The sequence below is a fragment of the Thermothelomyces heterothallicus genome (assembly GCF_042370625.1).
Source record: "Thermothelomyces heterothallicus CBS 202.75 unplaced genomic scaffold P884_scaffold_6, whole genome shotgun sequence".
NCBI lineage: Eukaryota > Fungi > Ascomycota > Sordariomycetes > Sordariales > Chaetomiaceae > Thermothelomyces > Thermothelomyces heterothallicus.
In genome coordinates, this window is record NW_027192567.1 from 98,979 (window position 1) to 112,588 (window position 13,610).

At 57.1% G+C, this 13,610-nt stretch overlaps 4 protein-coding genes and 1 non-coding gene across 5 annotated transcripts; all 5 read right to left on the reverse strand.

Annotated features, from left to right (window-relative positions):
- Positions 1-330: 330 nt before the first annotated feature.
- Positions 331-2,819, reverse strand: P884DRAFT_276013 (glycosyltransferase family 8 protein; the record flags this gene model as incomplete). Its single annotated transcript, XM_069442903.1, has 3 exons — positions 331-1,744; positions 1,813-2,246; positions 2,301-2,819. 3 exons carry the CDS (start codon positions 2,817-2,819, stop codon positions 331-333), a joined length of 2,367 nt encoding a protein of 788 aa, XP_069299085.1.
- A 2,046-nt stretch (positions 2,820-4,865) lies between these two features.
- P884DRAFT_256996 (uncharacterized protein) lies at positions 4,866-7,123 on the reverse strand. Its single transcript, XM_069441101.1, has one exon. The coding sequence runs from the start codon at positions 6,790-6,792 to the stop codon at positions 5,365-5,367; it is 1,428 nt and encodes a 475-aa protein (XP_069299086.1). The 5' UTR covers positions 6,793-7,123; the 3' UTR covers positions 4,866-5,364.
- A 777-nt stretch (positions 7,124-7,900) lies between these two features.
- On the reverse strand, positions 7,901-8,924 carry P884DRAFT_196437 (Alpha/Beta hydrolase protein; the record flags this gene model as incomplete). The annotated part of the gene is made up of 2 exons (XM_069437983.1): positions 7,901-8,755; positions 8,859-8,924. 2 exons carry the CDS (start codon positions 8,922-8,924, stop codon positions 7,901-7,903), a joined length of 921 nt encoding a protein of 306 aa, XP_069299087.1.
- A 546-nt stretch (positions 8,925-9,470) lies between these two features.
- On the reverse strand, positions 9,471-12,665 carry P884DRAFT_328187 (RFX DNA-binding domain-containing protein). The gene is made up of 4 exons (XM_069445583.1): positions 12,452-12,665; positions 11,749-12,334; positions 11,401-11,694; positions 9,471-11,350 (listed from the first exon to the last, which is right to left on the reverse strand). The coding sequence occupies exons 1-4, from the start codon at positions 12,465-12,467 to the stop codon at positions 9,859-9,861; spliced, it is 2,388 nt and encodes a 795-aa protein (XP_069299088.1). The 5' UTR covers positions 12,468-12,665; the 3' UTR covers positions 9,471-9,858.
- A 765-nt stretch (positions 12,666-13,430) lies between these two features.
- Positions 13,431-13,504, reverse strand: P884DRAFT_t62. Its single transcript has one exon. It is a non-coding gene; the product is annotated as a tRNA-Val (tRNA).
- Between the last annotated feature and the right edge of the window lie 106 nt (positions 13,505-13,610).

Here is a 13,610-nt window from a genome sequence, read left to right on the forward strand (position 1 = left end):
TCTGGGACAATCCTTCGCAGGGCAAGAATGCTTTTGTACCGTATATGTATAACGCAGGGGATATGCACTGAAGCAAAACAAAGTCCGATATACCACTTTCAGAGTATTAAATCGTCAAATGCCACACAACCTAGGCCGTCAAGAACCAAACAACTCAACCGCAATCCCATGAGCACGGGGCGCCTTCTTCCAACCCTTCCACTAGCCTTCATTAGCCTTCATTAGCCCCATGTCGCTCGGCATCGCTTCGTATCATACAAAACCCGCCCTCGGTCACCGATTGCCATTCCGGGGTTCGGGTATTCCGGCTCCAAGACGTAGTCTCTTGCCTCACGTCTCAAGAATGTCCCGCTCCTCCTCGGTCGCCAACGCGGGCGTCTCAAAGGCAGGCACGTCCTCGCCCTTCTCGAACGCTGCCCCGGGGCCCCGATAGCTAGGGGAAGGGATGGCAGGGACCGGACCTTGAGTAGCTCCGGTCGCAGTTGAGGACTCCTGCGAAGGGACAATATCAGGCGCCGCGGCCAAGAACCTGTTCACCGGGCTCGTGCCCGAGTGCGGTTTGATCGGCCTGGGACTTACGACCGCAGGCTGCGTGGGAGCGACATAGGTCGGGGACCTGATGCCTTCAGATCCGAACGGCAGCGGGCGCGGGGGAATCTCCCACCGCTGCGCCTTCTCTCCCTGAGACCCCTTCCCGGCCCCTACTTCTTCTTTTCCTTCATTATCACCACGACCGCCGCCACCCAGCCGTCTCAACAACAGCTCCGACTGCTCCTTGGCTAGCTTCTGCAGCTGCGCCGCAGGATCCTTGTAGGAACGAAGGATGTTAGCCAGCTCGCAAAGGCAGTCTGCGGGAGTCCACCGGATCCCGTGCACACATACCCAGTCAGCCTGCCCTGGCACACCCTCGGCGGCCGACAGCTGTTCCCCTTCCTCGCCCGTGCCGCCGCCGCCGCCAAAGTCGCCGCCCGCACCGCTGCCCCAGCGCCGCGGCTTTCGGATGGGCGCCGGCGTCACCGGCAGGCTCGGGCGGTCGTCCTCGCTGGGGAAATCTGTCACCTTGGAACCCCTCCTTGCCGGAGCAAAAGCGTAGCCAAACTCTTCTGTTACCGCAGCAGCTGCTTCTTTTCCGTCCCCGCTGCCCCCCGCCAAAGCCAGATGTCGACTGCGCGAGCGGCGGTGCCTCTGTAGCGCGCGGTCGACGTAGCGGTTGATTTCCGGCACGTTGTCCCAAGCGTTGGTTCGTGGGAAGGAAGACCAAATGTCGGTTGGGGTCGCCGCAGGCGCGGGGCGCGCGGTGCGAGAGCTTGGGCCGGGCGGCGACGGCTTTGGTGGCGATGGTTGCCGCAGCAGCGGCGTGTGTGGCTCGCCCGGTTGTTGCTGCGTGGCTAACTGTGAGGACGGACCCGATACCGCCGGCTGGGCTTGGGTGATGTGCGAGCCTTGTGGAGGTTCACTGGCCTCGCCAATGTGCTTGGCCGCCGGGCCAGCCGCCGGCGCCTCAAGCTGTGTTACAGAAGCGAACACGCGGGTCGGTTTTGGCCGGTGTGTCTCCCAGGGGAAAATGGGCTTGGGTTTCTCCTCCGGTTTCGCCGGGCGCGCCTTTGGCATTTCGTACCACAGATTTTTGGGAGGGGTAGGATACCGCTCTGGTGGCACGAACGGAGCAATGTCAGACGACATGGCGTAGTGAGTTTGCGGGAAGTTCATCGCCTCGGGCTTGGAATCGAGGGGTGGGGGTTGCCTACGCCGGGGGGGGGGGGGGGGGCTGTTAGCTTTCTTTGCTGCCCTCACGGCCAGAGAGCGACGTACTTCTGAGCATCCCAACTGGGTGCACTTTCTACTTGGGGCTGGGGCTCAGGCTGCGACGGCGGTTGAGGGCCGCGTTGGTGGTCTGACGCCTGGTGTTGTTGATTCGATAGCGGCTTAGGCGAACGTGGCATTTGCAAGTTAGGATGATGCTGCTGAGCTTGCTCGTGAGCTTCATGGGGTTGGTCATGATGCTGGCGTGGAAGCTCGCCGGAAAAGGCCTCTGCCTGATGCGTGTGCTGCCGCTGCTGTTGCTGCTGCAAGTGCTGCATATCATGAGCTTGATATTGCTGATCCTGAAAGTTGCCAAACTGCTCGCTTGGGGGCTCGCCAACAGGAACAACGTAACGGATGGTAGGTTGGAATTCGCCCTTAACGAAATACTGCACAATCTCCGGAACCCGCTGTTCTGGCTGTGAGGGTTCACCTCGAGAGGCCTACATTAGCGGTTTTAGTAGCAGCCCTCCTTCTCCATGGCCTAGAGGACATACCTCTCTCCGGTAGTGCCGATCATAGACAGCCCACCACCTTCCCAGCATTTGGTCGAAAGGCGAGTCGCCAAAGGCTCTGTCCCTGCCCTGCAACCAGGGCTTTTCCCTGCCGATGAAGTGGACCATGCTGATGGTGGACTGGAAGTATCTGTAGGCGGGAAGGTACTGGTAATGGGCCGAGGGCGTGACGTTGTAGCTGAAGCTGAGGCGGTTGTAGTCGTTCTTGAAGTACATGTTCAGGAGCCCCTGGTCGGCGCCGTCAAACGAGACACCCTTCTGCGCCATGGCCAGCAAGGCGTAGTAGTCTCCCAGATTCGGAGTCAAGACCATGAGGCCCGTATTGAACAGGTCCGGCCAGCCAATATCGGGCGCAGCAGAGAAGGGGTGCGGGAGATCGAAGAGCTCATCAGGCGCTCGGAACGCCACAATATCGGCGTCCACATAGACAATCTTGCGGAACTGGGTCTGCCTCCAAAGGCTGATTTTGGTGAAGGCCGAGTGGAGATCTCGGCGGTCCATGAGATCTAGGTTCGCAGGGTGTTCATTTCGAATCCGACTGACGGGGATGATATAGTCATATACGGCCTGACGAGCAGTCAGCCAATCGGAGCGCCACCGGTCTTATGGCGGCTGAGGGAGACTTGCCTTGAGCTGCGTGACAACCTCGGCCGACACAGTGTCTAGGGTGACCAGAATGGCCAGCTTCTTGGTGGTGCCCGCATCTCGGAGCGAGTGAGCCAGCACCAGGGCGCCTTTTGAGGTCAGCACGTCAGCAACCCGAGCTCGACGTGGGCGGGTTCTCAAACAAGGTCACCGAAAGGGGTCCCAAACTCACCAGGCAAATATGTGTCTGTCAGAAGAAGCTATCAAGGGCGTATGTTTCAGTACTCCTGGTCCTGGTTCAAGTTCCAGTTCTGCTGGTCACAGGCGGGGCCGGGCACCGGCGCCGCGCCCCAGGCGCGTGGTGCATCATCGTTCCCCAGGCGAACCGCAGCTCAGACAAAATAGAAACCACAACTCACGCTGGCATAAACATCCTCCGCCCCTTGCGCGGCCATGGTGCGCAAAAGGTTCTCGGTAGCGTCTCTGAATCAGAACCTGGGCAGGCGAAGGTGCAAAGAGAAGTCGCTGATAGCTTGTGTCTGGTGTGTGTGAAACTAGGTCGAAGCGTCTCGCAACTGGCCCGAGCACCTACAGCGAGTCGAACGACCTACCAAGGTGGAAGGTGGGCAGGAGGTCAGAGGTTCCAAGGTTTGGGGAAGTTAAACCGAAGGGACAATCGTCAGTCAAAAAGACGCGAAGCTGAAAGAGAAGGCAAAAGAGGAAAGAAAGGATAATCGTTGAAGACGCGCGATGGGCAAAGCCTGCGCCGCTGCTGCCAAATCAGCGCATCTTCCCTCAACGTGCGACCCTGGTCGCAGCTCAATGTTTACGCTGCGCAGCCGCCAGCTCGGTTATCGCAAGAGAGCCGTCGAGAACCCTCGATGGGCTGCGAAGCTTGGTCCAACCAAGGATTCGCATCGTTGCAGAGAGCTGGGGGTGCACCAGATCCATTTCCCTGCGGGGCACCCGAACTCTTCTGGCAAGTCACTGGACTTCAGTCGTCCCTTCTCGCAGCATGCGGCGGCTTGCAGCAGGTTACCCGCTAGGGAATCAGGCTAGGAATGGAAAGTGTGCGCCATGCACCGGCATCATTTCTGGTGGCACCAAAGAGGCACCACTCAATGTTGCAATGAAGAGAGTGCTGCGCAGTCTTGCTGTCGCGATAACTATGCGCGAGGTACGGGTGTACCATTCGCAGTGTTTCAACCAAGGTTCTCGGTCCAGGCCTGTTCATCTCCTTGCAGACAAACCCTGTCCTCGGGTAATGAGAGGCCCCGATGCCAAGCCATCGAGTTCATCGAGCGATTCAACGGTCTGTTAACTAAGTTCTGAGACATGCGCCGATGAACGCAAGCGACTTGCAGCTTTTGCAGAACTCCAACGTTCAGGGCACCCAATCAGGGGAGTCTGCAGCTGGAATTCCCGAACGCTTCCAGGGCAGGACCAGATCTACAGGCCCAAAAATACCAGATCGTCTCAGGTTCCTATCTCAAGAATAAGTGTCAACAATAAGTGTCAACTTTTCTACCTTAACCTAAAGTACCAGTCGTAGGTGAGGATGGAACGAACACCACCTTAGATGGAACCTTCGGATACTAATGAGTCTCTTTCCAAGTCGACTGGGAAACGCCCTGCAGCCCAAAGCCTGGGACACGAAGGCCGCTGAGCCTTGTCCCGTGGGTTGCTCCGCAATGCAATATGCCCCAACGATCAGAACGGTCCTCGGAGGTATTTGGAATGGATATAGTCCGTATACTAGGTAGTCTTGGTCAGCGCCTGAATCAAAATTAGATCTGCTCAATTGGACCTTTTCCTGTGTCCTTTTTTGGGTAAACGCTTCTACCAAAGGGCTCTCTCACCTACCTCTGGAAGGAAAGAAAACATTTCGAAGTTCTTCTGGGCCCGATACCCTTTCAACTCATGCATTCCCAAATCACACTTATTAGAGTCAACAACCTCATTGTCCGCATATCACTTTCCTTGCACGACACTGACACAATCTTATTAACGGGAGGGCGCAGGTCAATGGTAACCAGAACAGTAAAAAAACAAGAATTTCTAGCTGTCGATCTGTGCGCCTGACGACTCGAACAACAAGCATTACTCTCACTACTATGGCATCATGCGATATTCCGGAGAACATCTATTTTTTTTCTTTCTACATGCGATCGCCCTCGGGGGGCCACGGTTCGATTCTTTTGACACCAGCACTGGAACCAGAGAATTTGAGTACCTTGCCCACCTAGACATCACCCATGAGTTTTGATAAAGTCTCGAGCAACCGGGATTGAGAGGTCCAATCCAAAACTAGCATGGCTTAGTAAAACACAAAACACAAAACACAAAATGGTTAAAGAGATCAGACCATCGTATCATACACCAGACCCGGCATATCTCAGATATGCATCGCATCATGGGTCTTCGTAGCATAAGCTCATAGCACCTTCAGGCCAACTGCCTCTCAAAGATCCTTCTTGAAAGCATGCTCCGGCTTATGCGTCGTCTCGTAGTCGACATGCACGTAGGCCCTCTCCACATCCGGCAGGCGCTCCAGCTTTACCTGCAGCTCCTCGGCGACGTCGTGGGTCTCCTGGAGGGTGGCGTCCGGGTGCATGACGACGTCGACCTCGGCGATCAGGCGCGGCCCGGAGTGGTAGACGCGCACCGTGTCGATCTGGCGGATGGCGGGCGAGTGGGTCACGCAGACGTAGGTGATGAGCTGCTGGATCTCGACGGGGGCGACGACGCCGACGAGGAGGAGGAACTCGGTGAAGGCGGTGCGCAGCCAGAGCGACGAGATGACGACGCTCAGGAAGATGGCGCCCGCCGGGTCCAGCCACCACACCAGCTTGCTGCCGCCCACCGACGTGAGGATACCGAAGCCGTTGACGAGCAGGTCATTGCGATGGTCCTGCCAGAGGATGCGCACCTGCGAGTACTTCCCCTTGATGGACCAGGTGTAGAGGAAGAGGCTCAGCTTGGTACCGAAGGCGGCGCAGACCGAGATGATGGACGGAATGTGGAAGCGCTTGAGATCTCCATCGTGCTCCGAGAGATCACGGGCGGCGAAGGCGATGATGATGAGCGACACGGCCGTCATGAGGAAGCAGAAGACAATGTTTCCGACCGTCTCCAGGCGAGCCTTCCCCGAGGGAAAGCGGGCGGGGTCGACGCGGCGGACGGCGCGGTTGGTGAGAATGAGCGTTATGTTGGAGAGCGGGTCGAAAATGGCGTCGGCCATGGTGGTGAAGAGAGAGAGAGAGCCGGACGAGACGGCGGCGTAGAGTTGTAGGGCGGTCAGGATGATGTTGGCGGCGAGGGAGCCCCATACGGCGATCTTGAACTTGAGGTGGTCCTCGCCTTGCTCCTGGCGCGCGTCGGCGCGGTGCTCCTCTACGCTCTTGAGCAGTCGCTCAATGGTTTCGTTCTGCGCCAGGTAGAAGCCCTCTAGGCGACGTGCCGTGGTCGCTTTGCGCCCAAACGGCTTGACATACTTGGACAGCCTACTGGCCCTTGACGCCTTGGCGGAGACACCCGGGCCCTGCTGAGCGGCGTCGCGCTTCCTGGACGTGTTCGCTTTGATCTCGGCCAGCTGCGAGGCCGTTTTGTATCGCCGGGAAAGGCCGTAGGGGTCGTTTCCGGCGCCGACAAGCGGGAACCGACCGGCGCGCTGGCTCTCGACCTCGACATCACCTGCCGCCACCGAAGGGTGCCTGGCGACCGCCGCGTCATCGCCGCCCTCTGTGGTCTCCACCGCCGTGCTGGCGCCGCCTCTCGACATGGGAGGGCGGGGCGACTGCGGCTTCGCCAGGCGGCTGGCCGAGTCGGATTGAGTCTTAAAGGGATGCGGATGGAGCGATATGCTCTTTGAAAGATCCGGCCCGTCCATGGCGGTTCCGTCGCGAGATCGCTGGTTGGCGCCCGAGGGTCTCGTGTCACGGCGGCAGCTTTGCAACGGGCGCTGGCGCTGGCGCGGGCGTGGGTGTCGGCGTGGGTGGTGGTCCCGGTGTCGGTCTGAGCTCTCCTAGGGTTTGGTGAGAAGAAGGTATACGTCGCCCAATAGCAGCCCCGATTGATCGATAAGATCGCGCGCCAAAATGAGCTCCAGAGGGAAACCCCGCCCGACGCCAGATGAGGCACCCACCTTGTGCTCTGAAGGACCTCGGTCGTCCCGTGATGGAGAGATGCAGGGCAAAGTTAAGGTATGTTATGTATGCCCTCTTTGACGTTCTTCAGCAGAATTTTGTGCAGACGTACCCTCGTCTGTGCGCACTGTCACACGGCTGCTGCGCAAGTCTGGATTCTCAAACAGAAAGGAAAGGATTAAGATCTAATGGGGGGGTAGCGCCAATTAACTACACTAGTGTAATCCCATCCAACCCGCCAACCCGTTAGCTGCCTCAACAACGCGGGCCGGGGGTTTTGCTCCGCATTTGGCGGTGAGAAATATTGGCAAGCTCGGCATTCCGTCCGGGGGGTCCATTGAAGGCGTGCTGCAATCGGTAGTCTGGAGTTTGGAGGCGTTCGTTCTGCTCATCCCCTAGCCGGGGAACCCATTATACGTCATCGTGCTGGGCTTCGGTGTCCCAAGTCGCGTAACGCCCCTCCTATGATCCGTAAGTTGTTCACGGTTGATGGTTGCTTTAACGATCAACCCAGGGGCTCCGCCCGCTTGGTTCCTCGTGGGGCAGTGCAGTGGTTCGCAGCCTGGTACGGAGTACATCCGTACACTTTGGCGGTTTCGAGGCAGCAGCCCGAGCATTGCCAAGATTCCCGCAAATTTGTAGGTAGGTAGGTAGGTAGGCAGGTGCCGTAACAATACCACCCTGAACGGGAAGGAGTACGGATCCGTATTGAAAAGCGAATAAAACAAAGACCCGTTCTCCAGGAGGCCGCCCATCATCCACAATGTCCACAATAACTACTCCGAAACACACATTCATGTATGTACGCTCACCCACGCGCGCATGTGCAGTAAGAACATGCGCCCTACTTAGTTAGAGCTTGGCCTCTGGTTTCTCCCCGTCGCATCTTGCGAGGATCCAATCTCCCACGTCCTTGAAGAACTGCTCGCTTTCGGGTCCGTCCGCGTGCAGCATGTGATACCACCCCTCGTACGCCTTGAACTCGCGGTCCTTGACCTCCTTCGTGCACTCGTCAAAATACTTGCGACTGGCGGGGAACCAGGTCGTCTTGTCCTCGGTGCCGTGGCCTATCCACAGACTCCTGAGCGCCCCTCCCGGCTGCGGCCTGACCTCGCCCCGGGCCAAGGCGCCCGTCCGGTCCAGCAGCCCGGCCAGGCCCTCGAGCGTGCCCGTGTTGTGCATCAGCGGGTCCCGCACCAGGCCCTCCCTCACCTCCGGATCGCGCGACAGGTGCTCCGGCATGATCTCGTGCTTGAGCTGGAAGTGGGGCAGCAGCCGGCTGGCGAGCCGGCCGGCAAACACCTTGACCGCCGACGGCTCCTCCTCGGGCGAGAAGCTGATGAAGGGGCTCTCGAGCAGCCACCCGCGCACGGGCCGCACCACGCTCTCCTGGTAGTCCGGGTGGCACGCAAGAGTGAGCACCTGGCCGCCGCCCATCGAGTGGCCCATGACGAACGCGGGCGGGTCCGCCGGCGAGGAAGGCAGGTGCGGCGTAATGAAGGCGGCCATGTCGGCGAGCACCCGGCTCGTCGGCCCCGTAAGACCTCGTTCGGACGGCTTCTTGACCGAGCGACCCCAGCCGCGCTGGTCGACGCCGTACACGGCGATGCCGCGCGCCGCGAGCGCCGAGAAGAAGGCCTGGTAGCGGTTGACGTGGTCGCTGAAGCCGTGGAAGAAGATCAGTTTGGCCTTGGTTGGGCCGTCCGGCTGGTGTGCATGTTAGCTACGTGCTCTCCCTCGGGTAGCCCAGGAAACACCTCGATTGTGATGAGAGATGCCGCCCGTTGAGCGGAGTGCGGCATTGACATACAAGCCAAGACTTGGTGTAGAGACTGCGCCCATCGACCTCAAAAGTGCCTTCCTTTTCGATAGCCATTTTGTCGATTATTATTACCCACAAAATTTGCGTTTCAGCGTGGAAAAGGGCGAGTGAGCGACGAGCGATACTACTAGAACAGTAAGATGGACTCTGGGTACGGTGTAGTTGAAGCCTTAGCTGGGCCGTATGGCGTTCAACCTCGGCAGATCAAAACAGCGGAAGTGGACGGTCAGCGGCGCGGCTGAGCCACGTCAATGTTAAACTGCAAATTTGGTCCATGGTAGGTATCTATCTGCCTTGCAACTCAGAAGCGCAGTTCTTTATTTGGCCACTTTAGACAGTGGGAACAGAAACTTATGAAAACATAAACCATGCTCGGATCCCCGTCTCTTATAGCCGTCGATGGAGCGTACCTCGTGCATGCATAACTAATGTCCGGCACTCAGTCAACTCGATTACTCAGCGGTGCGATCCAGCGAATGTGGGGCTGGCGGGAGGAATAACATTCACATGCCACTTTGCCCGTACCAATTGACCTCGACGACCGGTTTCCAGGAGAGGCCAGCACATCGCCTTACCTCCGAGACACGCTGCGGCTTGAAGCGCGTAGAATATAGAATATCCGTAGCATGCAAAATCTGTTGGGAATCTCAATCAAGATTTCGACATTGGGCACAGTATACTCCCGCCCTGAGCCTTGCCCCGTGGAGTGCTACTCCCATTGGAAACATCCAAAGAAACAAACATAACCACCCCCTTTTCCTGAGACGTCAAGCATTGGAAAACATTATTCAACCAACCCCGTGTCAACCATGATAGCCGTCAAGAGCAATGATACCGTGAGCTCTGTCATCCCAATCGTCCCATCGTGACACCAGGGCAGAAGCAATTCCCCGTTGATGCATGACGCCACAACACCATCCCTAGTAAAACAGCCTCGAAAGACAGATCCCCCAAACACCGTCATCCGCCGTAAAGGTAAACAAAACTCTTATATATCGCCCAGCTCGTCCTGCAACTCTGTCCCGGCAAACAGGTCCTGTGTAGTTGCCGGAGTGAGGCTGAATTTGTCGCCTGGTAGCTCCTCGTCGGGCGTCCTGATGCCTATCCCGCTATCGTCATGCGTTGTTTGCTGTGTGTTGGATGCCGGCCCGGAGGGGAGCGACGCCCGGTCCGGTTGTGACTCGGGCATACGCGGCACGCCAAAGTCATCACTGGCACTGCTATACCGTGACCCCTGCTGGCTCGTCTCCCGGTTTGCCGTTTGCCTTTTCGGGGCCGCATTAAAGTTCTGGGTAGACTTCTGTTGCATGAAGCCCCCTTGCTCTGCCATGAACTGAATCATTTCGTCGATCCAGCATTTTGTTACCCACCATGACCCGAAGCTCTTCCCTTGCCCGATCGTAAGGTCTCTCATCAGCGCCGTGCTCAGCCTCTGAACACACCAGACGAGATCCGTGTCCGACGCGTAGGGGAACCGGCTTGGAAGGGAACGGAGCAGGTTCACCCAACGATCCAGCACGTTCGACGACTCCGCGTCTTCATTGTCTCCCTCAGGTGGGGCCTTGCCATTCCGCATGGCGATCTCGCCTTGTACCGTCAAGCACTCCATCTCCCATGGGACGTTAACTGGGTTGAGCAAATCTCGCATCTCGTTGAGCAGAAGATTGACGACATCATCCATCCCGCGCGACGGGATGCTCTCAGCCAGCTTTCGAACGTTGATCATGGTGATCCACTCCATATACATCAAATCGCGGTTCGCGGGGTTTGACAACATATTTGCGGCTGCATGAGCTGTGAGGTTGACTCGCAATGCCCTGTCCAGCAACCCTGCAAAGATGGTAGCTGGCGCCTCCTTAGCCTTTACCACATGGAGAGGCTGCCCTTGGAAGGATTCCCGGATATGCGGTACGAGCCGCTCCGAGATGTTGCGCAGCGTGTCGAGAACGGGCTTGGGCACGACCTGCAGAGTCAATCCTGAGACAATGCGCATCATGCGCTGGTAGAGGACGAAGTCGCATTCTTCTATCCACGGCGCAATGGCCGGGTTTGCGAAGAGCTTCTGTACGGGCATGGTAAGGGTGCCCTGGAATGACGTAAAAAGGTGAAAAAACGCTTTCTCCTTGCAGTAGCGGATACACTCGACGAGGGATGTGCAGTAGGAGCGGTAAAGAGCCACGAGAGACTTAGCCGCGTCGGGATCCGTGCCATTCGGAAGGTAGGGTTCGATTCGAGGGAGGACGATTGCGTCCGTCTGCTTGAATGTCTCGGAAGTCTCGGTCGAAAAGCGCAATAGCTGTGGCGTCTTGCCCAGCGTCGATTGCAACTGGTCGAAACTGGCCACCTGCGGTTGATTGTAAAGACTGTGCTGAAAATCCCGCGACCGCGTGGCCTTTGGCCCGTCGTGTTGAATACCAGCAGGCGCGGGAAGGCCGGCTCTGTCGGATTGCGTGGAGGAAGCGTTGGCGGCGGGCAGGGTGCTACCGAACGTCAGGATGTGTTGGCAACCGGCAAGCAAATGGATGCTTACTTGAAGTTTTGTGACAAAGATGGATTCTCTGGCAAAGGGACCGGATGTGGAATGGGGCTATCCCGAATGTCGGGCTGCTCCTCCTTCAGCTGGAAATTCACGTAGTGATATTTCGACTCTCCGCGAACGCCCAGGCGCCGTGTCTTTAGACCGGGAAAGAGCACCCGCACCAGTTTTCCGAAGCTCGCAGGGTTTAACACGGTAATCCTCTCAGTGGCACATCGGGAAGCATAGTGGGCGTAGACACGCCCTCTTGGTACCGAGCCTTTACCTGTGGAGCATACCATATTAATCCTACGGTCTCATTAGCACGACGAACCTCGCAGATCACTAGGTTTGGTGGCCTACCAGAGCATCGCAAAGACCTGGCGTGCGCGCTCCGAATTCGGCCCACGATCATTGCCGAGCAGCTCCTTGGCGACATCCTCTAGGGTGCGGTGCTTGTTGCTGTTGAACAGCTGCCGCATCTCAAGCTCATTATTGGCATTAGATCGCGAGCTAGACTTAGCTGGCGCCGGGTGCCCTTGGAAGGAATCGCCGTCGTCGTTGACATCTCGCTCCAGCATTTGGCTGTCGTCCGCAAAGCTCGTGTTTCCGGCGAAGGACTCGGCGGACAAGGATTGGCGGCTCATGCTGTGGCTATGGTGATGGAAAGAAACGTTCTGCATTGGCGCATTCATAGGGGCGTCTTGTACGAAGTCGCGGCTTGCCTGCAGCTGTGACGCGAGGAGGAGGTCTTCCGGCGTCATCTGGGCCGATCCATTGGGGAGCTCTCGCGGATGGCTGGAACCGTTCGGCAGCCATTGTGAAGAATACACGTCTGCGGACTCGGCGAAGCTTTGCTCCACGTTGGCCTGGGTTGTAGCGCTGTGAATTGAGGCGGTTGAGCCGCGTGAACGAGGACGCTTCCTAGGCTTGGCGAGGGCTAGAGCATCTATGTGATTATGAGTATTTAGGTTCTTTGAAGTGCCGGAGCCCAGCCGAGTCGCGTTTGCGGTACATGGAACGAGGGGCGCCTGAGATGATACTGAATGGGATGCAGACTCCTTACCGTGGGTCGAGTCCATTGCCGTTCTTGCCACAGACAAACACCAAAACAATGACGACCGGGGGTGGCGTCAACGGACTATTCGCGCTGCAAATAGGAAGAAAAGAAAATTTGCTCGGCTTGATCGACAAAAAAAATATACGTATTGCTAATATTTGATTGAAAGACGAACTAGGGCGCGAAAGGGCGAGATACTGCGCAGTCTGCCCGCGAGACGTGGTCAATTCAGCATTTTCGAGGAGGAAGAAATCAACAAACACTGGGAGGCGGTACCGGGGCAATGCGCTTCAAGGTTCTTTGGCCCGCTCCCCGCACGTACCAAGAAGCCCCACTTGCAGCCCGGCGTCGCGCTTCGATTGGGCCGCTTCACTTGGTTCTTGACAGCCACACTCACCATTCTGAGTTGACAAAGTGGTCGACCGTTCATTCAAAGTAGAGCTTCATTGACCAGAATTGAGGGAGGGAAAGTTTTCCTTCACTCACTGTTGACTTTTTGGCACCTGGTCGCATACATTGCGAGTATTTAGAGCCCTATGTTACCTGTTGGTTGTAACCAGCGCGTGGCCACTCACGTACCATTACTGCAACTTGGTTGAGGGGTGAACGGGTTCTTTGCTTCAGTGAATCCTTCATATGAGTTTAAAAAAGAGTCATGATATGAAGGTTGTGAGATGGAGTACTTTCAATGCAGCTCCCTAACCCTCAAGGCTGTGGAACGTCCGCGGACACGTCTGACACGCCTGGCTATTCGTTATGACTCGTGGACCTGCTTGTTGAGCATGTCTTGTGACGTCGTATCACATGTTGGTGCCAACATCCCAGAAAAAATGAGATATCATGCTATCATGCGGGCAGCAAGTTCCTTTAAAAATAAAAATTTCCTCCATTGCCTCGTCATTGATCCCCTCGGATGAACCTTCATACACGAGCAGGCATTCAAGCGCAGGGCAAAGTATCAAGGAAACAAAAACGAAGGCAAAGCTGATCCGATCCAGGTTCGAACTGGAGACCTTCAGTGTGTTAGACTGACGTGATAACCAACTACACCATCGGACCTTGCTTAGCGCCTGAATAATCTTCGGACTCATTTTTCTTCCTGGGAGTATGAAAAGTACCCGTTGCACGTGACTCGGCCCCTTTCTGATGCGTCATGCACGGAGCT

What these genes read in the sequence shown, in the direction of transcription:
- P884DRAFT_256996 (XM_069441101.1), bottom strand. Translation starts at nt 6,792, where the DNA reads ATGGACGGGCCGGATCTTTCAAAGAGCATATCGCTCCATCCGCATCCC.
- P884DRAFT_328187 (XM_069445583.1), bottom strand. An exon ending in CAGGTCTTTGCGATGCTCTG is followed by an intron (nt 11,695 to 11,748) that starts GTAGGCCACCAA and finishes ATGAGACCGTAG; the next exon opens with GATTAATATGGTATGCTCCA. An exon ending in TCTTTGTCACAAAACTTCAA is followed by an intron (nt 11,351 to 11,400) that starts GTAAGCATCCAT and finishes GACGTTCGGTAG; the next exon opens with CACCCTGCCCGCCGCCAACG.